The sequence below is a fragment of the Mustela nigripes genome, chromosome 7, assembly GCF_022355385.1.
Source record: "Mustela nigripes isolate SB6536 chromosome 7, MUSNIG.SB6536, whole genome shotgun sequence".
Lineage (NCBI taxonomy): Eukaryota > Metazoa > Chordata > Mammalia > Carnivora > Mustelidae > Mustela > Mustela nigripes.
In genome coordinates this window covers 53784021-53808851 of record NC_081563.1, presented here as the reverse complement: position 1 = coordinate 53808851, position 24831 = coordinate 53784021, and the positions used below count along the sequence as shown (strand labels likewise).

Sequence of the window (24831 nt, the reverse complement as noted above, 5' to 3'; positions counted from 1 at the left end):
AAAATGTACAGGCTTGGAGCAGAGGGATTAACTTGTTCCCACCTTTAGTTTGGAAATGGCACAGAAGAACCAGGTAGAGAATATAGTAAGAAATAAGAAAAAATTTGAAAAGCCCTTGATGATAATTGATCTAGTAACACAAGGACTCTTCAGAAGGCAGAACAAACTGTCACCACAGAAAAACAAAGAGGAACATCCTTGTTGCCACGTGGTTATACCTCAGGCATCAGACACAATCTACAACGTGCTACGTCAAGAAGATGAACAAAAAATAGCACTAAGAAGGCCACCTAATGCTTTAATTCTTTCAGTCCAGAGACAAAATGATTCAGAATGTTAGACTCAGGTATTGAACTATCCCTTCCCTCCAGTCCCTAGTTTCAGACTAAGATGCCCCTCCATGCTGCAGCTCAGCCCTCACATTCAGTGCCATCACAGGTAATCCTGAGAGAGAAGGGAAACCAGAGGGGCCAGCTATTTGGGTCAGGATGCTGACAGCCTGAGATTTTGTCCCCTTATTGACGCAGACTCTGAATTTGACTGAGGCAGGTTTATATGCACATATGAGTACACAAGCACTCACCAACTGAATGACACAAAACAAGCCTCTAACATCAGTCAGGTTAAGGTCAGAGGGAAAAGCAGCTGACAGATCTCTGAGGGAGAAGCAGTCTGTTCTGGGAAGACCAGAGCTCTGGTTCCACAACTTCTAGTGGCCCAGGGGTGTACCTTCAACAGCCAACCTAGAACCAGTACCCACAGAGACCACCATGGCTTTATGGACTGAACAGCCAACCTAGAACTAGTACCCACAGAGACCACCATGGCTTTATGGACTGAACAAGAGTCTAAGACAGTCATGGCTTTGAGAAGGATATACTTCACTGCTGAGTTCCTTTATTTTGAAGAGTCCAGACTACTTGGAGAACATTTCCCTTCTTCTTACCTATCCCCATAGGCAGCATAGTGAAGAACAGACACTTCAGGAGGACACCTTACGCTATCACAGCTATCTACTAATACAAAACCACTCCAATCCATTCAGCTACTCCTCACAACAGCCCCATCAGGCAGGCAGTTTTATTTCCATTTCAAATCTAAGAATACGAGAGACAAAGGGACCTTAGCACAGATTCCAACTCCCTCATTTCAGAGGAGCTGAGACCAAGGCCCCCTGAGGTTAAGTTAAGGGCTCGCTCAAGGTCATAGAGTCAACTGGGGACAGAATCCACGTCTCCTCATTACTGCTCAGGACTCTCTTTTCTTCATCATCTATGTCTCCTCCAAAGATGGGATTAGGAAGGGGAAGGGGGGAACAGACAAAGCATAGTGGAGGGAGAATCAAAGTAGACTAAGATGTCTGTCTTGCTAGAGATTTTTTTTTTAATTTTTTATTTTTTATAAACATATATTTTAAAGAACAAATATATGTAATTATAAAAAGAGTACACTCAGATCCAGGAATGCAACAATATACACAAAAGGGGGGGAAAAACCACCCAGACTTCTATCCCACTATCCTAATACAACTGTTTTTATCTTTTTGGAATCTTCTATTTAAGTCCCTTTCAAGTACATACTTTTCCCATAATTTCAATATTCTCTCATGACCGTTTCACATTGTTGTACAGATGCTATAACCATGATTTGTAGTGGCTGCACAGTTGGCTTCTTGAACAATTAGGTTACTCTGATTCTTTTGGCTGTTACTAATAAGTCTATAATAAACATTATGGCATATTGCCATTTTCCTTTTGTGGATCATTACTTTAGGATGGCTGCAGAGTATTCTTTTTTTAAAAGATTTTATTTATTTGACAGAGAGAGAGAGATAGCAAGAGAGGGAATACAAGCCGGGGAAGCGGGAGAGGGAGAAGCAGGCTTCCCACCGAGCAGGCAGATGGATGAGGGGCTCGATCCCAGCCACCCAGGGGCACCCAGAGTATTCTTTACAATCACTCACTTGCTCCTCTAGTTAAGTCCTGACAAGGGTCAACAGAGAAAGGGATGGGTAAAATCTGGGAAGTTCTCTGACTCCTGGCAGAAGCAAGTTCTGCTCCTTGCTCTTTCTCTATTCCCTCAACCAACTACCCCAGAGCGAAGTGCTCAAGGTACGTTTTTAGCCAAGGAACATCGAGAAGGCTTATAATTCATTCCTGAGAGAGGGACAGTGAGGGGAACATCATAAGAAATGTAGTCAGTTACTGTTGATCATTTTGTCCTCCTGGATGATCACTTGTTATTATTAGCCTTAAACACAGATCAGGATTCTTTTGTTCTTTCCTTAGCTCTGCTATCAGTCTGTGTGTCTTGGGTAATCCCTTTCTAGCCTGGGTCTAGTTTCCAGTTCCAGTAAATGAGGGGAATAAACTAGATAATTACAATCTCAACTGCCTACATCATATAATAATTTTATATTTTTAGATTTTATTTACTTATTTGACAGAGAGACACAGTGAGAGGGGGAACGCAAGTGGGGGGAGTGGGAGAGGGAGAAGCAGGTTTCCCGCTGAGCAGGTAGCCCAATGCAGGGCTCTTGATCCCAGAACCCTGCGATCATGACCTGAGCCGAAGGCAGACACCTAATGACTGAGCCACCCAGGCGCCCCTATAATAATTTTTTTAAAAACTCCATTAACGGGCGCCTGGGTGGCTCAGTGGGTTGGGCCGCTGCCTTCGGCTCAGGTCATGATCTCAGGGTCCTGGGATCGAGTCCCGCATCGGGCTCTCTGCTCAGCGGGGAGCCTGCTTCCTCCTCTCTCTCTCTGCCTGCCTCTCTGCCTACTTGTAATCTCTCTCTGTCAAATAAATAAATAAAATCTTTAAAAAAAAAAAAAAACTCCATTATCAAGAAGAACTTCAGTTCGTCTTAAAAATACAGAAAGTGGCTGTCTACCACACGCCTGCAGGGAAGAATGAGTTGTTTCAGAAACAGAGGTGTAAAGTCACTGACACAAACTAAGCTGAGGCTCAAAGAAGACAATCTATTTACAGCAATGCTTCCTTTTGAAAGCATGGTTTTCCAGTTTAAGATGGGTGACAAAACTCTATTAGAAATCAATCCTCAGAAGACGATTTCTTACTTTTCCTTCATTTGTCTAGTAGCTGGACTTCCCTGGGAATGAGAGAGTAGCTGTGATACTCTATTGACTGGATATATACGATGCCTTTTCCTATCACTAGAATATTTTCTTCACGATCACTCAGAAATATGTGAGTACAGAATTAAGAGCACTTGGTAGAGGCAAAACACATTGTGCCTGAGGTTGCTGAAGCTGTAAAGATCAATTAAGAGAGGAGGAAGGAGTTCTGACGCTGTAGTCAGCCCGTATCTAGAAGTGGACGTGCCCAATTTCTCAACCAACAAGATGGCTCCCGCAGTACTCAGGTGCTCTGGTGCCCAGAGGATTGGGTCATGGTAAATGGTCCCAGCAAGGAGGCCCCTCAAGGCCGCTACATGGTAGACTTAGATGAGGTCATGTTGCCGAAGACCAAGAATAAGTAAAGCCCTATCAGGTGTCAGGGGAGGCCACGCAAACCTCCAGAGACTGGAGAGGCCACAGTGGTCAAACCCCCCCCTTCAAGGGAAAGGATTTCCTCTGATCCTATCTGGGTCCTTGACTGACCTACACGCACCAACAGAGACAGCAAACAGCTCTTTCTGCCAGTCTAATTTTAGACTGATAAATAAGAATGTTTCTCTTCATCAGTAGCCTAGAATCGTTTTTGTTAAACCTCTTACCTTCTACAGAATACATCCTCCTGACCTCAGGCATAACAAGAGAACAAAAATCAAGTATTTTAACCACAAGCCTGGGGCAGCCGCCTCTCCCTAACGCAGGGGCCCCGCCCTGTGGCGGGCCCCGCCCGCTGCGCTCTCCTGCTCCGGGACTCTGGGACTCGGAGCCCTGGCCGGCTCTTACCGCCGGCTCCGCGGGCGCCTGCGGGGCTGCGGCGGGGGGCGCCTGGGGCTGCTGTCCCGCTGCCGCCACCGCGGCCCCAGTCTTCTGCTGCAAGGCGGCCTGCTGAGTCAGCAGCTGTTGTTGGTGCAAGCTCGAGGCCAGCTGCTGCTGCTGCTGCTGCTGCTGCGGCTGCGGCTGGTAGAAGTTCTGCATCAGCTGCGGCTGAGAGCTTCCTTGCGACACCACCGGGAACTGGGGGATGGCTGGTTGCTGGGCGGCTGCGTGTACTGCCTGAAACTGAGCAGGAGAAGTGGAAAAAAGGACAAGGGGAACAGAGTGTCTCAGAACGGTATTCCACAAAAGACCAACGTCTCAGGAATAACCGAGCCCAGTCTGAAGCCAAAGGCAAGGGCAGGCAGAAGTCTCTTAGCTTGGCCTCAACTTAGGAGGGGGACCTCAGGGCATTAAAATTAACCCCACAGCACCTGACACTGCCAGGCTGCATCGAGGGCTCTGGGCCACCTCCTGGCTTTGGGGAGTTTCTCTGGCAAGTCTAAGGCATCCCTTTGACTGTGCATCTTCTGACTCCCCGTGCTGGGGTGGAAGGGAAGCTAATAAACGATCTCCCAATCTCAGAAGTAATCCTGCTTGTAAAGGGATTTGTTAGCAGCCAAGATTAAAATGCTTTGCTCCATGAAGAGGATGAAGCAGGGACGACACTGAAAATAACCTAAATGCTAAGCCAGCTATAAAGAGTCTGTTCGAGCCCTGATGAAAATTATTTCCCTATAGCTCTATCTTACTAATTGTCCCATCTTTAAACATTCAAAATGTTCAGTATCCTCTAGCACACTTACTGGTATTTTATCTTGTGTCTATAACCGATTCTTTCAAGTTATATTCTCTTATAAACTGCCAATGGCTAGGGATACTTCTTATCCATTTGTCTATTCCACACTGCTAAGGGCAACCACACACACACACACACACGCACACGCACACGCACACGCACACGCGCCCAGAGAAGGGCCTAAGAGAAACGCCTACTAATCAACAAAAGTCAAGAACTTGCCTTTGAGCATCCCAAACACTGTTACTTAGTTGTACTTAGTTGTAGAGTTAGGGGATTGGATAAGGTTTGCCTCCTGGGGCAAAAGTTAAAGGGTTAGCAAAGAAGCAGATGTCAACAAGTAGCTGCCTATTTATAACTGCAAAATGCTGGAAATGACCAAATGTTTATCAACAGGGGACACTGATTGAATAAACCATGCTATGTATCCTTAAAATAGAATGCTCTCAAGTTGTAAACAAGCATGAGGGCTCCCTCTATATTATGGGATGGAGAGAGAAGAATTCTGTAACTTTGAAACTCTGTAAATGTTTTATATTTTCATTCAACAAAATTAACCCAAAGTTTGGCAATAACTACAAATCAAAATCAAAATCAAACAAATAAACCTGTTTATCAAATTGATTCCAGAAAATAATGAGCAAAACATTTTAAGAATGAAAAGGACAAAGAAATCTTTAACTGGGGCACCTGGGTGGCTCAGTTGGTTAAGTCTCTGCCTTCAGCTCAGGTCATGATCCCGGAGTTCCAGGATTGAGTCCAGCATCAGGCTCCCTGCTCAACGGGGAGTCGGCTTCTCCCTCTGAACCTCTCTCCTCTCCTGCACAAGCACTCTCTCTCTCACTCTCTCTCAAATAAATAAATAAAATCTTTATAAAGAGAGAGAGAGAGAAATCTCAAACTGTTTCCAGTACTCGTGTTGGCACTATTATCTTGAAATTATAAAGCAATTAAGTGATTATGTTAATGTTGTTAGGAATCAAGATCTTCAGATCAGAAAAATACAAATATAAAATCCAAGAAGTTAAGCAAAAATCCTATAATTACAATTCTGAATTAGGAATATAAATTTGCATTTATTGTGTATATTCTGTTAACAAAACAAAAGAAACAAAATATATTTCCCAAGTATCCCCTCAAAAGGCCTAAAAACAATAACTGACCCATTAGCAAAGGAGTATCCTTAGCATCAAAATGTGGTCTCTAAGTATCATTTTTAAAAGGAAAGGGAGCTCCTTCAGAGAGAGGGCTGTATCCAGGTCAAGGGCAGAGTGAGACTGGAATGACCTGTTACAATAAACAGCAAGGAAACCATTAAAGATGGCTGGGTTACCACCAAAGGACCCAGGAACCGGCTTGAAGAGACTTCTACTGGTCAAAGCTGGGTCAATTGAGCCATCAAAATAAAATTTTAAAAACAGCAATGTCTGGAAACTAAATATGTTTAAATCCCTGAATTCATGACACTAAAATAAAACAAATCAAAAACCTCTGTTCATCTTTAGATGACACTAGCAACAAACCCACTCTGAAAACTGGTAAATACAGGCAAAAACTCAAGCATTTTTCCTGCCTTTTCTATATAAACAGTATGTCAGGGTCATCAAATAGTTAAGAAAAATTCTACTCAGAAAAATTCCAGCCCCTAAGTGAAGAGGGAATGTTAGAATATCACCATGTTTTCATGCCTGATGAGTGAATGGACTGAGGAAATGATTAGCAATTGCTGCTAAACTGATCTGGGACATTGAATGAATGGATCAGACAGACAATACCAAACTCACTGACTGATTTTAACATTGATAAAAGAGAGCGACAACCAGACCCTATACACCTCCTGAAGAGATGCAACTGGAAGAACAAAGAACTATCCAACTGAACCAAATTCTGAGCAAGCCTCAAAAAATCACCAGTTTACCAGATCAGAAAAATACAAATATAAAATCCAAGGAGTTAAGCAAAAATCTTATAATTACAATTCTGAATTAGGAATATAAATTTGCATTTATTGTATACATTCTGTTAACAAAACAAAAGAAACAAAATATATTTCCCAAGTATCCCAAGGGGATGGAAGAACATATATGGCCGCAGGGACGCAATTAGCCAAATTCCAGAAGGTGGAAAATTCTACAGGACAACTGACCTAGTTTCTTCAAAAAATTAAGTGGCAAAGCGAAAAAAAAGGGAGAGGGCATTATGAATAAAAGGGGACTTGAAATATATGGCAATCATTATAAAATGAATTATACTCATAGTAAAAAATGTAGAAAAACTATGAAAAGATAATGGAAGAAAAAAGATTTGCATCTAAACATAACATGTGGGCCTTGTTTGGAACTTGATTCGAACAAGCCAAGTGAAATTAGGAGACATCAGGAAGTTAAACATTACTGGGTATTTTTTAAGAAGAAGAAATTATTATTTTTAGTATGGTATTGATGCAATTGTGTTAGAGGAAAAAAAAGACAGAGAGCTAGAGAGAAGAGAAAAGGAGCCCCTTAAAACAGCTCCCTCGGTGAGGCTCCTCCATCAGCTGAAGAATTCCCCAAGAAAGGGGTGTGAGTGGCCCCATGATGCATCCGCTATGCACAGCTTTCTGGTATTTTGTTCTGGAAGAAGCAATGATGCGATGTCTAGTGGCTCCCTGTCTTCCTGGTGCTTCTCAAGAAAGATGTCTACGTCTCCTGGGCCTGTCCACAGCGCCGCCTCAGTTGGGTCAAGCAAGGGTCAGACTGAACGCTTTACCTGTTGAGCCTGGGCTTGCTGCTGCTGCTGCTGCTGCTGGTAAAAAGTGCCCGCGGGCTGCTGGGGAGGTGGCGGCTGCTGCTGGGGTGGTGGCTGCTGCTGCGGCGGCTGCTGCTGTTGCTGCTGCTGTGGTTGCTGCTGCTGCTGCTGCAGCTGCGGCTGCTGCTTGAGGAAGAGTTGCTGCTGGTGCTGGGGCGTGGCCTGGGCCGCAGCGGGCAGAGCCTGGGCTGGAGTGGGCTGCGCCTGCTGTGGGGTGGGTGGAGCCTGCGGCTGCTTGGGCTGAGACTGTGGTAGAGGCTGGCTGGGTGGGGGCTGAGTTTTTGGTTGGGGAACACTGGCTAAAAGGCCAGGCTGATTGCTGGATCCTGTAATGAGAATAAACTCCATTTAAGGGCTCCAAACTCTTCCAGACAAAAATGGTTTGCTTTCTCTTGCCAAAGAAATGGGGAGGGGGGGTGATAAGTAGACAGATAATCCCCAAATCCATGTGCCTCTGTCTTTGCATCTTCTTGCTAAACTATGTGCTTAGTGTTTTTCAAAACAAGGTTCAGGGACAAGGTTCAATGCTTGCCTCCTTCAGAAAGCCTTCCCTTATTCACCATACCATCTGTCAATTACTCCTTTAGTCACCACCCAAGTCCATATTCAACTGGCCTTTGATGCTAATGTATTCAAATACAATCTTTGCACTTAAAAGCTTCGGGACAAAAGCCTTCTTTGATATTTTACATGTATCTACATATATACATGTATGTAAGTTACACGAACCCAGTCTAGATGCCTGCCTATGAGTAGATGACCACCAAATTCACCAAAAGCAGCTTCCTGGTAGGGAAGTGATGACTAAACTCTGTTACTGGATAATTTAAATCCTCTAAACTAAATCACCTCATTAGAACCAGAATACCAAAACACGGAGTGGAAACAGATACTCTAAGTAGACAGAACATTAAAGAAACAATGCCTCTGTGTCAAAAAAGAAGAGTCTTGTTTCTTTCAAGGCCAAGAGAAGAATATGAAATAAACATGAAAGCATGGGATGAATGGACCAAGCCAGAAAATCAGGGTCAAGACTAGAAAAAATAGAGGTATCACACTTCAGTGGTCTTGGAGGTCCCCTGCAGAATTCAGTGAGAGGACTCCCCTTTTACCAGCTACGTGCCATATAATTTCAGTGCGCGCTTACCCCCTGTTCCTCAAGGCAAACCATTATTCCTCATGTGCCTCTGGATTCCATTTCTGAAGCAAAAGTAGTCTTCCCGAGACTTCCATTACTGACCGGGATAACCAAGACGTGTACCAAATTTCACACCGAGTTACTGACCTGCAGCCTGGGGTGGGGGCTGAACCGTGGCCCTCTTTCGAGGTGTCAGGGCTGGCTGGATGGGAAGGATCCCTGGGTTTGGCTGAGTCTGCCCAGCCTTAGGCCTCTGCCGGGGTGCAATTGAAGTCTCTGTTGTGGGAATGGGATCTGTCAGTCTAGAAAAGGAAGGGAGGGGGGACAAAGATTTACATTAACGTGGGGAGAGTGGGAAAGGAGCAGACAGAGCACTTGATGGACTGGCTTTCCCCTCCACACTCATCCAAACCTTCCAGACTGGCTTAATCGACATTTGTCAAAGGGTATTCCACAGGATGTTATGTGTTACTCGATGTTATAAAACAAGGGTTGGTGGGAAAGAAATTTAACACACTAATCAATATACATCAAGCTGATTTCTTTCAGCAGAACTTTTCATGGGTCCATGTGCCTGGAGAACTTTGAAGAGAGCCCTATACCTGAACTTGGAATCCTTCGACCTACTAATTCCTAGGATTTCCCAGAATATACCTTTGGGTGATAATGGAAAGGGGTTTGAAACAGGTGTTTTTCAGATATAGAAGGAACTCAAACTTGGTTAGAACTAGTTATCAAAATGGTCTCTCTATAATTAAAAAAAGCATGTAAACGAGTGACTCCAATAAGGCAACTAGAAGGAATGAGTAAATAATTCAAGATAGAGGATTTGGGGACTATGACAGGGATCTATTTCCTCAATATACATGTACCTCTTCTTCCCAGGGGAAGAGCTTCTAATTACTGTATACCTTAAATTTATTAATTTTTAATTTTTAACTATTTTTAGTTAAATTTTTAACTACTAGATACCTTAAATTTATACAATGTTATATACAAAATATATTCCAATTAAAAAATTTAGCTAGACTTCACCCAGAGTAAAAATCACATTGTCCAGCCTCTCTTATAATCAGGTGTGGCTATGTGTCGAAGTTCTGGCCTTACATGGGAAATCAAATTGTCACATGGCAGTTTCCATGGTATGCCATTTGTCTCTCTTCTTTGGCTACTCCTTCATCTGTTGCTTGGAACAGGAAGTTACCGTTTTGGTCTATGAGGTCATAGCTACAATCGTAGGGAAGGTAGAGTGATAAGCTTGAAGAAGCCTGGGTGTGGGGCAGAACTGCCAAACCAACCATGGACTACTTACCTCCAGTCTATCTTTTATGAGCCACAGTCATTTTGAATGTTACAGCCAAATCTAATTCAAATTAACACAGGGAGGACTGCTGGGTGGTCTTATTCCTTGTGATAGTGTAAAAATTCAGGGATAACTTCTGTTCATTTAGAGTAGTTCAGACAGCTGGCTGCCATCTAACTCAGAACAGAGTAGTGGTCTTTTGAAAATACACACTGGGGAGTATAACTGAAGTTATGGCCAAAACAAATGAGCTTCATCACTATTCCCAAAATATGTCTGGTACATTCTCCACGAAATGTAAGATAGGAAGCAAAGCAGCAGGTCCCATGTGCCTTCCCCATGACATATCTCCAGGGGATGTCCACTGGGGATCCTGAGGCTTTCCTTTGCAATCCTGCTAGAGGGATGCTCTTGTGTAGGGTAGAGAACTTATAATATAAAAGCTATCATATTTGGGGAGGCTATAATCTGGGGAAGGAAGGTAGAAAAGAAAACAGGCCAAATGTTGGAGAAGAAAGGTATAAGAATAATACAGCCAACAGTGAGAAAGTCCAACAGATGTCTGTCGTAACCAAAAGTTAATTAAGAATCTCCACACTGGATGGATTTCTCTCTCTCTCTCTTCTTTAAAGATTTATTTATTTGATAGAGAAAGAGAGTGAAAGAGAGCGCGAGGAAGGGCAGAGAGAGAGAATCTCAAGCAGACTCTGTGCTGAGTATGAAGCCCAACACAGGACTTGATCCCACGACCCTGAGATCATGACCTGAGCCGAAATCAAGAGTCGGACACTCAACCAACTGAGCCACCCAGGAGCCCCTTGATGGATGTGTCTTAAGTGTAAAATCTTAGAGATAAAAGGATTTGGGGTCAGAGAAAACTATATTTGAGCTTGCTTCCTGACTAACTGTGTGATGATAGGTATGCCATTTGACCTCTTCTTGCTTTGGGTCCCTTCTGTAGGAGATGGAGAAAATAATACATCATGAAGCAGATGTGAATATCAAATGCATCAACGACTGTGAAACCATTTTTATAAACTGCAGAGTGCTCAAAATGTTAGTCTGAATGGCCCTCAATATGCTCTGAAAAAATATCTTTAAGCAGGAGATCTGGCTCTAAGTTGTCCCATCTATGTGTTTGTGTGCAAATCATTCAATGCATAGAACAGAGTAAGAACCCAATATGGATGCTAGAATTCTGGGCTCTTTTTTACTAACCACATATTGATTGATTACCTTGGGCAACCTATAATTCTGAATCTGTTTCCTCATCTGTAAAATGAGAACAGTAACGGTTCATAGATCTACTTCAAGGAAAATAAAGTCATCTTATTTATATAAAGGGCCTTATACGGTATCTGCTATACACGATGCCTTAAAGAAGAGTGGTTACTTTAATAACAGAGTCAGAAAGAAAAACTTAACTTCTTGGGACTGGGGAGCAAATATGGTAATGCAAATGAAATCAATGTAAATTACAGATAGGACACCTTAGCCCCAAATCTCTGGGCTGTAAGGCCTATGTATTCTTGAGCATTCTGGATCCATACAAACAGTTTCACAGTCACTAATGTTCACATGTGCCTTATGATACAGGTATGCTTTTCTTCATTTGACACAACACAGCACCACTCAGAGCGGTACCGGTCATTGTCACTGTTATAAATGCGGGCCTTTGTGGGGCTGGATCCTTGCTTAGCCTCAGTACCTTCCATATTTGGGTCTAGAGCAATATGGGCATAAACCCGAATACTCAGCTAATGAGTTCAACCCCAAAAGCAATTTCCAGAGGTGAGCACGGCCAACTTCAGTAAGGAACAGACTACAAAGTAACATTGTTATTGATTATTGAAAATAACACTGTTATTAATATTGTTTGCTGAATTCATGAAAAATAAGTCTTCTTAACTTTTGGAGCCACATCAGTGTTTACATTTATTCCATAAACATTTAAGAATGTTTTAAAATGTATAAAATTTAAAATGTACAAAACATAAAATGTGTAAAATTATTTTACCGTTCTATTAAAATTCACATATTCCCATCTAGGGTACTGGGTTGACAGTCTGTGACTCATGTTTCCTTGCCACAGGAACATGGCAGAAAAAAGAGGTATACACATCTCTATGACTACCCTCGGAACCTGCCATTTGGAAACACGGAGACCAAGAGGCTGTGCCCCGGAGACCTGCGGCTTGGAAGGGGTCCAAAGGCTACGTGCCCCCCAGCTGCTGTGCTACTGAAATCCACTGCCATGCTCGCTCTGAGGCTATGCTTCCCACGGGCTGCTCCCAGCCTCTGACCCCAAACATAGGGGGATTAAAGTAGGCCGGTTCCTGGGATATGGGGCTCCTCTGATGGCTGCCTTTGGCTTGAGGATTCCCTGACATCTTTGGTGAACCTTCCGTAAACTGTCTGGTAGTTTCTAGGTCACTTCTACCTACCCTTCCTTCCTCTCTCTGAGTCAGACTTACATCGCCTTCTGACAGTTCTTCCGGCCTTCCCTGGCTGCTTCTCTGTTTTCCCTCCTGGTCAAATAAAATCCTAGCTTCTTCAGTCCTCTCTTGGCACCTGCTTCTTGGAAGACCCCATGTTACCTGGAAGGTGATTACCTAAGATCCACAAGCTCTTTTGCTGTTCACCGAGTCTGTGCCTTGACCAGCACTCTTTTGAGGTGGTCAGGGCCACAGAAAGTAAGGAGGAAAGGGAGGTGAAGGACTAGAGTAGAGAACCAGGCTACATGAAGGCCAGGACCTCTGTTTAGGATGTTCTTTTTGGCAATATTTTAAGTCAGCTGTTGCTTCTTCTCTGAATGCTCCTGTGCTTGTAGAGCAAAAGAAACAGCTGTGGAGTTCTTGGTTCTCTTTCAAATGTAGATGGTTGCGTTTCTTTATATTCCTCCTTGTACTCCCAGGAAAAGACAGAGCTCGCTCTCCAGCTCTGCGCAGCCTCTGGCCATGGGAGCAAACTGATAACCAAGCACCTTCCCCTGCCACTGTGGTCACTGGCACAGGACCTGTGCACACTTGGGCGGTTCTTACCTGGCCTTTGGCTGGGTCTTTTTTGCAGCTGCCTCACTGGCTTTCACTGGCTCAGGAAGCTTTGCAGGAATGGGAGAGTTCTATAGAATTGAAAGGAAACCACAAAAGGACATTGCAGATTTCTTTGTAAATGAATACCAGCATGACTAGGCCAACAGAAATACGTGTCCGGGATTTTCCAGCATGGCTTCCAGGCCCTGATGTCTAGTAGAGGGAAGTGAAGTTAACCAAGGGTAGAGCCCACTAGTCTCCGCCCCCTTCAGGGAGGCACCTTATCAGAGAAGAGGACAGAGCAGCCAGAGTCAGGTGTGCTCCTCCTCCACCGCTCCCAACCTTCTGGACCCTTCGTTTCCTACCACACAGCTTGGAGGTAGTGTTGAGAATGGAATGGGAAAGAGATAATGGTAACCTGATAGTTGTATCAGTAAATAGTAAACCCATACTATTTAAGCTATGAGCTAGACCTGACAGAAGTCAGTGCTGACTAGCAGCACATCCAGCTGGGATTCATTCCATCTTCTGTCTTGAACATTGGGAGAAAACCAGAGCCACGAACCATGTGAAACGGTTGCAGCACTGGGACTGTCCCAGTGCATGAGGCACCCGTTGACCCACAAGGCCAGCAGAACTCCTACTCCCTGGATTGTGCACTGGCCACCTAATACAGGGTCCAACTCTGGAGGGAGCACTCCTATCCCCAACCATAAGACAACTGCTTAGCACTGCTGAGTGAGTACCAAATGGCTTGAGACTCATGAAGCTGACTTTTAAAAAACCAGTTACCAATCTGAATGCTTCTAATTATACTTCAGGTTATTTAACTTAATGAATGGGAAAGTGGGGCAGCAAAAGAAAAAAAAGGTAATGTTAGGCTCCGTACAAGATTCCTCATTTTAATCTGGAAAGCTGATAAATGGAATACTAGTCATAGTAAATGGTCAGGCTTTTAGGAGGGACCTTCCATTTCCTTCATGTGTCTAGGTGGGGAGAATTTCTGCTAGGATATCTCTCCTTGCTTCTCTTCCTTTCTCCAAGCATACCTCTCCCAAGGGAGAAGCGTAACTTATTTGATAGGACTGGGAGAAAAAAGTGAGCTCACCTGGCTCACCTGTGCCCTTTCTCCTTTGAGAAGCTGTCCCTACAAAATCAGGCGCTCCCTGCTCCGTCATGTGGATCTAAAGTTGGGGAGCCTGACTGGTCAAGCTTCGTTCTCTAATTCAATCTTTTTTTTTTTTTAATTTATTTGACACAACAGAGATCACAACTTGGCAGAGAGGCAGGCAGAGAGGGGGAGGCAGACTCTCTGCTCAGCAGGGAGCCTGATGCGGGGCTCAATCCCAGGACCCTGGGATCATGACCTGAGCTGAAGGCAGAGGCTAAACCCACTGAGCCACCCAGGTGCCCCCTCTGATTCAATCTTATTAGCAATACAGTCAACACTCTGAGTTCCATCTGAATGATTCCCATATCTGATTCCAAAAGTGGGAGTGAAAGAGGAGTGTTATTTATTAGTACCTTTAAGCTCCAACAGTGACATCATGATTGATGTTCACGATTGGGAAAACTGGGAAGACAATTTCAGATTAGAACTTATCTACTATGGCATGCATTAGTAAAATATTTAAGGGAGCTGGATCACACAGGAAAAATATGCTAAGACTGTAAAAAGGGGGTTTGTAAGCACTGTACTCTGAAAACTGTTGAGTGCAGAGTTTAGGATTACTAAATGTAGAAAACATTCCTATGGCCTGATGTGTGTGAGGAGGGTAGCGGGAAAGGAAGGACGGTAAGTTATAGATGGTGGAGAATAGAAGCAGAATCAAGAAAGCTCTGCTGCAGGAAAGGAGAAAAGGGTCAAAGGGCTTATGTTCCAGTAGGTATGGGAGCAAATTCAGAGACCCACCTCAGGAAGACAGCCTGCCTTACCACTGCTAGGGAAACACAACAGGCACATAGCTCATAGTGAAATGTGGAAATTAACAGGACAGTAGGTTGGTCAATCTTCACCCAAAGTACTCAACTCAATCCCTAGGGATGATTTTTTTTTTTTTTTTTTTTTGGTGTAACACCTTAGTTTATTAACTAAATTCTATGGGAAAACTGGATTTTCTTTATAGTAATTGCTTCACAGTTAGCTTTGCTTGCATGCCCCCTACCACACAAAACAAGGGACATCTATATTCATTAAAAGCTGGTTTACGATCCAGGAATTTTAAATGACAATTTGATAATATTTACTTCCCCCTAAAAAGCACCTTTCACATACCTGTACATTAGGAATTGGGCATTCTTTCTTGAGTAGTTTAAATGAGAAGTAGGACACCTGGTAAATATCTGGCCTTTTATCCGGGTCTGGTTCCAACATATACCCTAAGACAAACATATGTGAACATATTTAATAATACCCTAATACTTATTACATTAGCTAGGAAACATAATTTCTCTGTTATCAATTTTTTTTCATTTTTATTTCTCATAAAAGTCAAACAGTGTAATTAGCTTTTTCCCTCCCCTCTCAGAAACCAAAGTTCTAACTTCCCTAAAACTTTTAATATATACAAGAAAGTAACAAAGTTTCTGAACTGAAACAAAGATACTTGAAGTTCACATTCTGTGGCTTGGACAACAGAGACTCAAGCAAGCTCTCATTATTAAAGTAACCACCTTCATATTCTGGTACCTATGAAGTTATGAGCTTCTGGCTTCCTTATCTTGCTAAACAAATGATTATCCTTGATATTTATAATCAAAACTTATTTTTTTTCACTTTCTTTCTTTCTTTCTTTTTTTTTAGTAATCTCTACCCCTAACATGGAGCTAGAACTCGTGACCCTGATGATAAAGAGGCACATGTCCACCAACTGAGCCATCCAAACACCCCTCAAAACTCAGATTTTAAAAAACTAACTTATTACTCCTTTGTTGGGGATATTAGCTGGTTTCCATTCTAAAAGAAATTACAAAATGATAAATATATCTCTACTTTTACATATTCTATACGACATTTGTTTATTTCCAGATCCTTTAAGCTTCCGCCCTTTCTGAAGCTGGAAAAATCCCCAGGAAAAAAAATCTTTGTGAAGACACACAAACATACACATGCATACATACAAACAACAATGCAAGGCCTTACTGTTTAAGGAACCAAATGAATGGTCTGAACACTAAGGCTGAAGAGGCTGCAGTCTTGTGAAGGCCTTGCAGAAGAAGCAGGGTTTGGGGGCGCCAGGGTGGCGAAGCTGGTTGAGAGTTCAACTCTTGATTTTTGCCTCAGGTCATGATTTCAGGGCTGTGAGACTGAGCCCCGCGTCCAGCTCCTGGCTCAGCTGGGGCTCTGCTTGAGATTCTCTCTCCATCTCCCTCTGCCCAACCCTAGTCCCCAGCTCGAGTACTTTCTCTCTCTCTCTCTCTCTCAAATAAAGTAATTAAAAAAAAAGAAAGGAAGGAAGAAAGAAAACGCAGGATTTGGGCTTGAAGGCAGGAAAGAATTAAGTCGGTCAGGGGAGAGAGGGAAAAAAGATATTCTTGGTGAAGGAATAGTCTGGGCAAAAATGTACTTGGGTAAAAAGCAAGGGAAGGCTCTGTTGTGAGGAAATGCAGGTGCCAGAGGGACAGAGAGAAATTTCCTTGTCAGAGAACACAGGGAAATAAGGCTGGCTGGGTGGGGTGGAACCAGAGTATGAAGGGTCTTAAATGCCATGCTAAGAAGCTGGGCCCTCCTGTGGGACCATGGGCGAACAAGGAAGTTTAATATGGGGACTTGCTAGGGGGCCGCTGTGTAAGACCGATCTCACCGTGAGGCGGTGCTGGACTGACAGACTGAGGAGAGAGGCTAGTGGCCACCCCACCCTACAGGCACACGCTGACCCAGTGTGTATATACTGTGGTGACAGGGATGAGAACAGAGAGAATGTGATGGCAATAGGAGAGACTCCCAAGAATGAGCACTGCCTAGAAAACGCCTGACTATACTCTCTTGTGAGCCAAGTCCAAAGAAAACCTTAAGTTTCCATTATCCCAGCTTGAATGGTGACACCACTGATAGAAACTGAAAAAAGAGGGGAACTATGTATCGGGAGTAATTGGGCAAGAACAATAAATTTCATTTTAGACCTGTGACTTTAGGTTGACTATGGAAACTTCAAGCAGTTTGTAAAGAAATAGGTCAGAGTTTGGGAAAGATGTCAATGTTACAGACACTAGTGAAGAGTTATTTTTCCTAATATGAATGGCTGTACAAATGTTAACAAATGTAGTCCCTAAAATCCTACCATTCTAGCACCAGATGTGGCCATTTCCTATATATCTTTCCAGTCTCACTTAGGTAGCTCCAGTTCTAGAATAGATACACAGTAGTCCCTCCTTATCTGGTGTGGGAGAGGGGGGAGGGACAAGTTCCGAGACCCCCAGTAGGAGCCTGACACCGCAGATAGTACTGACTCCGAGAGATACTGTTTCCTCCTATACACACATAAGTATGATAAAGCTCAATTTATAAATTAGGTACAGTATGATATCAACTAACAATAATAATAAAATAAAGTATTTATAACTATATGCTACAATAAAAGTTAGGGGAATGTGGTCTCTCCCTCTCTCTCAAAACATCTCATCACACTGTACTCACCCTTCTTGTGATGACGTAAAAGCATAAATGCCTGTGTGATGAGATGTCATGAGGGAATGACACAGGCATGGTGACATAAGATTAGGCTACTACTGACCCAACTATACATGGGAAGTAGGATCGTCTGCTTCCCAGTGCGGTCAGCAGTGGGTAGCTAAAACCGCAGAAAGCAAATCCGCGGATCAGGAGGGACTACTCTCCTGCTTTACCTCTGAAAACCATCCAACAACCATTAAATGCCACACTCTGTCTCTTTAAATTACCCCCCCACCAACACACACACACTTTTTGTTTCATAAACAGAGGAAGTGGATTGATGAAATTGGCCCAGTGGAATAGATAGTTGCCTAAAAGCTGTAACTACGTTACCCTGGGTAAGTCACCTATACTTTCTCAGCTTTGGCTTCCTTATTTGTATAATGGGGATAATTAAATTTACTATATGAGATTTTAAAGAATTAAATAAGGTACAAGGAGGCCCTCAACAACTGTCAGATGCTCTACCCATATCTCCTTCTATTTTTTTCAATGCAACCCCACCCAGGACCCAAACGGGGCCCCAAACCATCCCAGGACTTATACCCCATCATGGTTAAAATTTAGATGCTAAATCCCCTGACCAATGTGAAAAGATGATAAACTATCTCTGTTTCACATTTAAGTACAAGTGCTTGTGCAAAGATTACTCGTTCTACCATCTGGTTAATGAACTGGCACATATGCTCGCTAGGATGATGCAGAAGAGTGGGGCATCTAAAAAAAACACTTTAAACCAAGCACCGAGTTTAAATGCTTGTTATCAAAATCCAGTGATTAACCTAAAGAGAGAGAAAAAAAAATCTTGTTCCACAGAGTTATACAGTCTTAATTATGTATTCACTCCAGCCAACGCATGGCAATCATTTCAATTTGAGTTGCTTCCAGTTTTGCAAGGATGAATTTCTTATCACTTGATAAGAGTCAGCTGGACTCTTTCATATCGACTGCAAGAGAACAGAGCAGTTCTGTGCCGCTCAGAGCACAGTTGGGATTTCTGCTCAAGTGCAAAAGAGCTTAGATTTCTGGTAAAAAGTCCTATGACTCTAACACTGTTTTATGTCATCTTTGAGTGACCAACCATTACCGGATGACTCATCTTTGTTGCATCCAACCTGTCCCTCCTGCGATCCAGTCCCTCTGTCCCCCAGTTCATTCCTGGAGATTAGAGGTAAACACATGAAACGAGAAACTTTAAATACTTACTAATTAGGCAGTGCATGTCTTGGGAATATCGAGAGTTATCAGGAATTGTGAAGTTTCCATCACAAATTGCCACCTGACTCTCTCCAAATGGCAAAGTGAAGTAGCATAATTTATACAACAAACATCCGAGAGCCTAAAAAAATAAAGCAGATTGCTACAAGTGGTTTATTTACCATAACTGCCGATGGGTCTACTGAGATATACTGGCCTCGTCCACATTTACAAGCAGATACAAACACTCTGTACTATTAACCTATCAGAAACTTGAATTTAGAACTCAACACCACTATTTAGCTGCTGACGTACATTATTTCGACCATCATTACCAAACTGTGTTCCAATAAGGAACAAGCATTTCAGCTGTTTTGCTCTTAAGAATTAGTAATGCATATATGAAAACCACCTAAATAAAGGGCAGGTCACCTGAATAATTTTCACAGAACTCTAAAGTCATTTCCTTTGACATCCTTCATGAGGCAGTGGCTGGTCACCTGGAGTGAAGAATAACCCTGAGGGTCAGGAGACAGTGACATGGTACAGTGGCCACTCTCGCTATGGCACTGTCTGCATTAAACTTGGGGGTTTATGGTCAAGACTGCTGGTATCTGAGGTGCGGATAGGTTAGTTGACACCTACCCAAATGTCTGCCTTCGTAGTGATGATTTTGCCACTGTACAGGTTGACCATTTCTGGTGCTCGATAGGACAGCGTTGTGTATCTACAATCAAGAGATTTGTTTTTTGTTAAATATGTCAATGCTATAATTAAAAACCAGGGGTAGCAGAAATAACTTTTTATTTTTTTCTTTTTTTGCATTTTAAGTATTTTTTTCCATTTTATTTTATTTTATTTCTTTTCAGTGTTCCAACATTCATTGTTTATGCACCACACCCAGAAATAACTTTTTAAAAACACATACATTAAATTTAAAAAGTCTAGTTCCCTGCAAGCAATCCGCAGAAGAGAGCATGAAATACCAGTGCAGATAAAATGAAAAGCTGTCCTTGGTCTACCCCCAAGGCCCTCTAGAAGCAGTCCTTCTATCCGATAGCACGAGGAGACCCAGACACTGAGGCACTTCAATAAACACTAAAAGCAACTCTTCTTGGGTCCTCCAATGATAAAATCTCCTACAAATCCTTGTTGTCTAATAGTGTATTTATACTGTATTCTCTGATTCCTTTTTAAAAACGGCAATTCCCCTTGATTTGGCTCAACTCAGACATGTCATACAGGCTGAGACACTGGAGAAGGGCAGAACGGGGTGGGAGGGGGGTGCCGGAAGAGGGATGAAGCAACAGTCTTCCTCTTATCTCTGGCTCAAGTAAAGACAATATAAGCTCAGCTTCAAAGTGGAGTGTTTGATGTTACCAAGCACATGACTCTGCTGCTCAAGTCTCCAAAGCCCAGAGGGCACCATGGTTCAGCTGTCCACCAGCACCATGGACCAAAGTCTTCCTGCCCCAGCTTGGCTGCTGGGGATGAAGCAGGAAAGGAGACTGAAGATCAGGACAGAGGTGTGCAGACGAGACTGCTGGTTTATTATTGGTATTAGTGAATGTTGTTGCCTGTGAAAAACCTAACACTCTGGACATGAAGGGGAAGATGGTTCAGGTTCCTACTGGAGCCAGAAACCTAAAGATGCTTTTTCTCATCCAAGTCAGTGATTCAGTATCTGTAGAGACTTCATAGCCCTACTTACCATTAACTCCACTAGACTGGTGGGCTCCTTATGAGCAAGAAGGAGTACACAGCAGTGCAGGCTTCAGTGGAAAGTACATCCAACTGACTGATAATGTCCAAGCTGTTGTGATTCCACTTGAAAACATCACAGTCCTTCTATAGTTTGTGAACCATGCAGCTTTTTAAGGACTATGTGACGTAAGTCAAAATATGTATATACAGTGATCACTGGGCCACTGATAAAGTACTGTATGATTCCTTCATTTTACTCTACTGATAAATGCTTATGGATCCCTTCCACATTCTCCACTTATAATCAGACACCCCAACTTCCAACATGATGACCTGAGACAAGGGGCACCAAAACCAGCACCATGGTCTTCCCACCCTGACCTTTTCATTCATAAGCTCAGAGTACGGGTGCAGATCTGGTCATGAACAAAACTCCAAGAAAGGAGGAAAAGCTTACTTCTTAATTTCGTCTTCTACTGCATTGACTCCCTCAGTTTGTGGATTCTGGAATTTGTTGGTGGCACTTCCAAAGTCACATAGGACGTAGTGGCCTCGGTCGTGCAAGAGGATATTTTCAACCTGAAAAACATTTCCCCACCACCCATTCCAAAGTATTATTTAGTGATGCATATGAAAATCTGGTTCAGAGTCATATAAATATTTTACCGCTGATAATCCTATTAATATGCACAGGAAAGTTATTCCCCTCTAAGTATCTTGAGAGGGGTCATCCCAAGTGAACAAAAAAGCAAAGCGTAGTAACAGGGTGAAATGACAATAGAGGGGACAAGCTGAGGAATTCCACAATGCGCAAGCAAGAGTCCCATTTTCCTAGATTTCCAGCCCCATTTCTCACCTCTGCAGAAACAGTCCTAATACTTTCTTTCTTTTTTTTTTTTTTTTTAAAGATTTTATTTATTTGACAGACAGAAATCACAAGTAGGCAGAGAGGCAGGCACGGGGGGCGGGGAAGCAGGCTCCCTGCTGAGCAGAGAGCCCAATGCGGGGTTCAATCCCAGGACCCTGGGATCATGACCTGATCCGAAGGCAGAGACTTCACCCACTGAGCCACCCAGGCACCCCTAGTCCTAATACTTTCAAGCCTGCGTATCTTTCCTCATGTTCTTCTTTCAGGCTAGAATGTTCTCTGTGATCCCACCTTCTTACCCAACTATCAATATCCCATTCATCTTTCCAAATCCAGTTCAAATGGCACCTCATGTTTGAAAGCCTTCCTCAAGGACCCACTGAGACAAATGTCACTCCTTCCCCCCGGTGCTTCAGCACTTCATTCTTCCTGATGTCGATTATTTCACTGGGCCTTATACACACATATATCAATTTCTTTACCACACTACATTAGGATTTCTGAAATAATAAATATTTGCTATATTTTAGCTACTTCTCAAAGTGATTAAAGGCCTGTGGGCAAATGTGCAGTTTTCCTATTAAAGTATTATTTTTTTATAGATGAATTATTTGGACAGTGGGTTAGCAGTTCCAAGTAGAAGGGACCTCTGGTATCAAAGGACTATGCCAATGAAAGAATAACTTCAAGATGGTGGGCGCATCTGTACTCAAGATGTACTGAGTAACTAACTGTTGGTATAGGTGAACTGAGCTGACTAGTGTGTTGGAGGACAGACCTGGCTCATGTGGGCAGTAAAATGGCAGCCAAAACATCTTGTTGGGCCAGCAAGTCTGTAGTCTCCATTGTCTTTTGTTATCAGCCTTCCAAGGACTGATTACCTTTAGAAAACAAAGGCAAGAGTAGACTACAAACTCCTTCAAGACAAGCACCATCTCTCTCTCTCTCTCTCTCTTTTTTTTTAAAGATTTTATTTATTTATTTGACAGGCAGAGATCACAAGTAGGCAGAGAGGCAGGCAGAGAGAGGAGGAAGCAGGCTCCCTGCCGAGCAGAGAGCCTGATGTGGGGCTCAATCCCAGGACCCTGAGATCATGACCTGAGCCAAAGGCAGAGGCTTTAACCCACTGAGCCACCCAGACGCCCCAAGACAAGAACCATCTCTTAATCCTGTTTGTAGTCTTCTCTACCAGGGCCTAACATAGTGCTTGCTATAGAAAATGCTGGTTGAATGGAAACACACTTAACACCGTGTTTGTGTGTGTGTCCGTCTGTCAGAAGCGAGACAGAAAGCCATCAAATGCCCGGGCCATACCACTACTACTCTTCCTTTTAAAAAAAAAAAAAAAAGGTCAATTGTGAAAGTCTCTTGTTCCCATACTTGTTTCTATACTTGCTTTAGTTCTTCTGAAAATTACATTATATATTACAAAAATGTTCACTGTACATTCTGTACCAGCTAAATCTACTACCTAAAGCCTTTGCTGCAAACTGATTCTTTTGTTTATTGTTTTTTACTCCTATCGAGTCTCCCGCGTGTGTTGTTATCAAGGGTTTTGTTATTGTTACTGTTAACTCACTTTCCTTGGAATTCATCTGTGGGAAGCCTTGGATGCCTAGGTTTAAAATCTCTTTTTCTTCCTGAGAGGATGCTCTTTTGTACCTGGGGTACCATTAACCTATAATCACTTGACTCTAGAATCTTGACCTTGGGATTTTTAGCCACATAGGCAGGGTGAACTACGGCCACCAGCTCTCGTGGATATGTTCTTGGTCCCCAGAGACAAGGCTGAGGTAAGGAAATATTTCTATCACCTATAGCTTTTTATAAAGCTCATCAGTTTAACTTATTTACACAAAGTGACACAGTCATGTTATCCTGAACATATATTCACTTTAGGAATCTAAAATAATTCCAACAACGCAATACTAACACTCGCAATCTAATTCCGAGGTTATAGATTGGCTACCACTTACGGAGATTTTACTATTATGAGTAATACTGTGCTCAGCACCTCACATGAGATTATCCTCATAATAATATAATAATATCCCTGTTGTACAGATGCAGAGGGTGAGGCTCCCAGTGATGAAGCTGGGAAGTAAACTTAGGCAATTTAATTCTAGAGAAAGGTAATTAATTACTTTCCTGTAGGGGCAGGAAGCAAGTTAGAAGCAGAGCGTTACTCAGGGTCCTCAGCCATAATACCCTCCAACCGTGGTGGGTGGTGAGTATGCCCAGTGTACTGGAGACATGCTTAAGGACAGGGTTGCCTTAGTCCCTTTCGTTCAGAAATGCCCCATAAAAGGAATTGAGTCCATGAGGAACCAGGTGACTAATTACTAGCCAGGCTGCTTGCTCAGTGTCTCTTTAAGCATTCCCTGCATTGCCTGCTTTGTTCTTTTATTCAACAGCTCCATTTGTCAAATTGTAGCCATTCTATGAGGCCTTGCTCAAGTTCTAACTCCTCAGTACAATCTTCCACCGCCTGGCTATAAAATCTGTAGAACTTACTGTCCACGAGGGATTGCTGAAGGAAGATGTTCAGACCAAGTTAAGCCACGCCCATTCCTTGCTTATCCCCTAGTCCATGGGTGCTGCATTTGAGCTCCATTAGAGAGCCGAGCCCTTGTGACAGACAATATGACTGATAAGCCTAAAATATTTACTATCTGGTCCTTGGCAGGAAAGTTTGTCAACCCCTGTCTGTAATCATACTATGCCCATGTGTGTACTACAATACCCAGGTAGGATTTCACATGCCACATACCCAGGTAGGATTTCACATGCCACGTACCCTTCGATCCCTTATTCAGTATCCCTTAGTAGCAATCTTCCTTCCCCGCCTTCCCCACATCACGGGAAACATGCATCTCCTACTGTACATGCACTGCCCCTTCAAAATTACTGTCTATACTGCCAACGCTACAATGTATAACCAGGGGACCAAGAAGTTAACTCACTTCAAAACACAAACAAGGTAGTTCCAGAGACCAAAGTCACTGGGTTAGAGGGAGGAGGTAAACCAAGTAAAGACAGAATGATGATGCGGCACACTGGAGTTTTTGTTCTGTTTTTATTTCCCTCAACCACCACTTTTAAAAACTAGGTTTGTGTTTCTGGTTAGAACTCTGATTCTGAGTGGCAGAACTCAGCATTACACTCTATCAACCTGGTCCCGACCTCAGCTTGCCTCCTTCTCATAAAGATAACATCATACAAACCTATGTTCGCAGAAAAAACAGTTAAAGATGAAGGGTGTATACAAAAGTGGACACAAAGCCAAAACTATCAACGTAGGGGAAAGCCTTATCAATATCGGAGAAATGCTAAGGCAGGGGTACCTGGGTGGCTCAGTCTGTTAAGTGTCTGCCTTCA

At 43.0% G+C, this 24831-nt stretch overlaps 1 protein-coding gene across 8 annotated transcripts in view; it reads right to left on the bottom strand.

Annotated features, from left to right (window-relative positions):
• AAK1 (AP2 associated kinase 1) overlaps positions 1 to 24831 on the bottom strand; it is a 172620-nt gene that overhangs the window by 43508 nt on the left and 104281 nt on the right. For 5 of the 8 annotated variants that reach the window (XM_059405938.1, XM_059405939.1, XM_059405932.1 and 2 more), the window contains exons 6-13: positions 21043 to 21164; positions 19527 to 19608; positions 18891 to 19023; positions 15288 to 15391; positions 13022 to 13101; positions 8825 to 8979; positions 7501 to 7865; positions 3924 to 4199 (exon numbers count right to left, since the gene is read on the bottom strand). In XM_059405938.1, coding sequence (XP_059261921.1) covers positions 3924 to 4199; positions 7501 to 7865; positions 8825 to 8979; positions 13022 to 13101; positions 15288 to 15391; positions 18891 to 19023; positions 19527 to 19608; positions 21043 to 21164 — 1317 coding nt within the window. The remainder of the gene's footprint in view (positions 1 to 3923; positions 4200 to 7500; positions 7866 to 8824; positions 8980 to 13021; positions 13102 to 15287; positions 15392 to 18890; positions 19024 to 19526; positions 19609 to 21042; positions 21165 to 24831) is intronic. The other 3 variants (XM_059405940.1, XM_059405936.1, XM_059405937.1) reach the window with 1 other exon arrangement.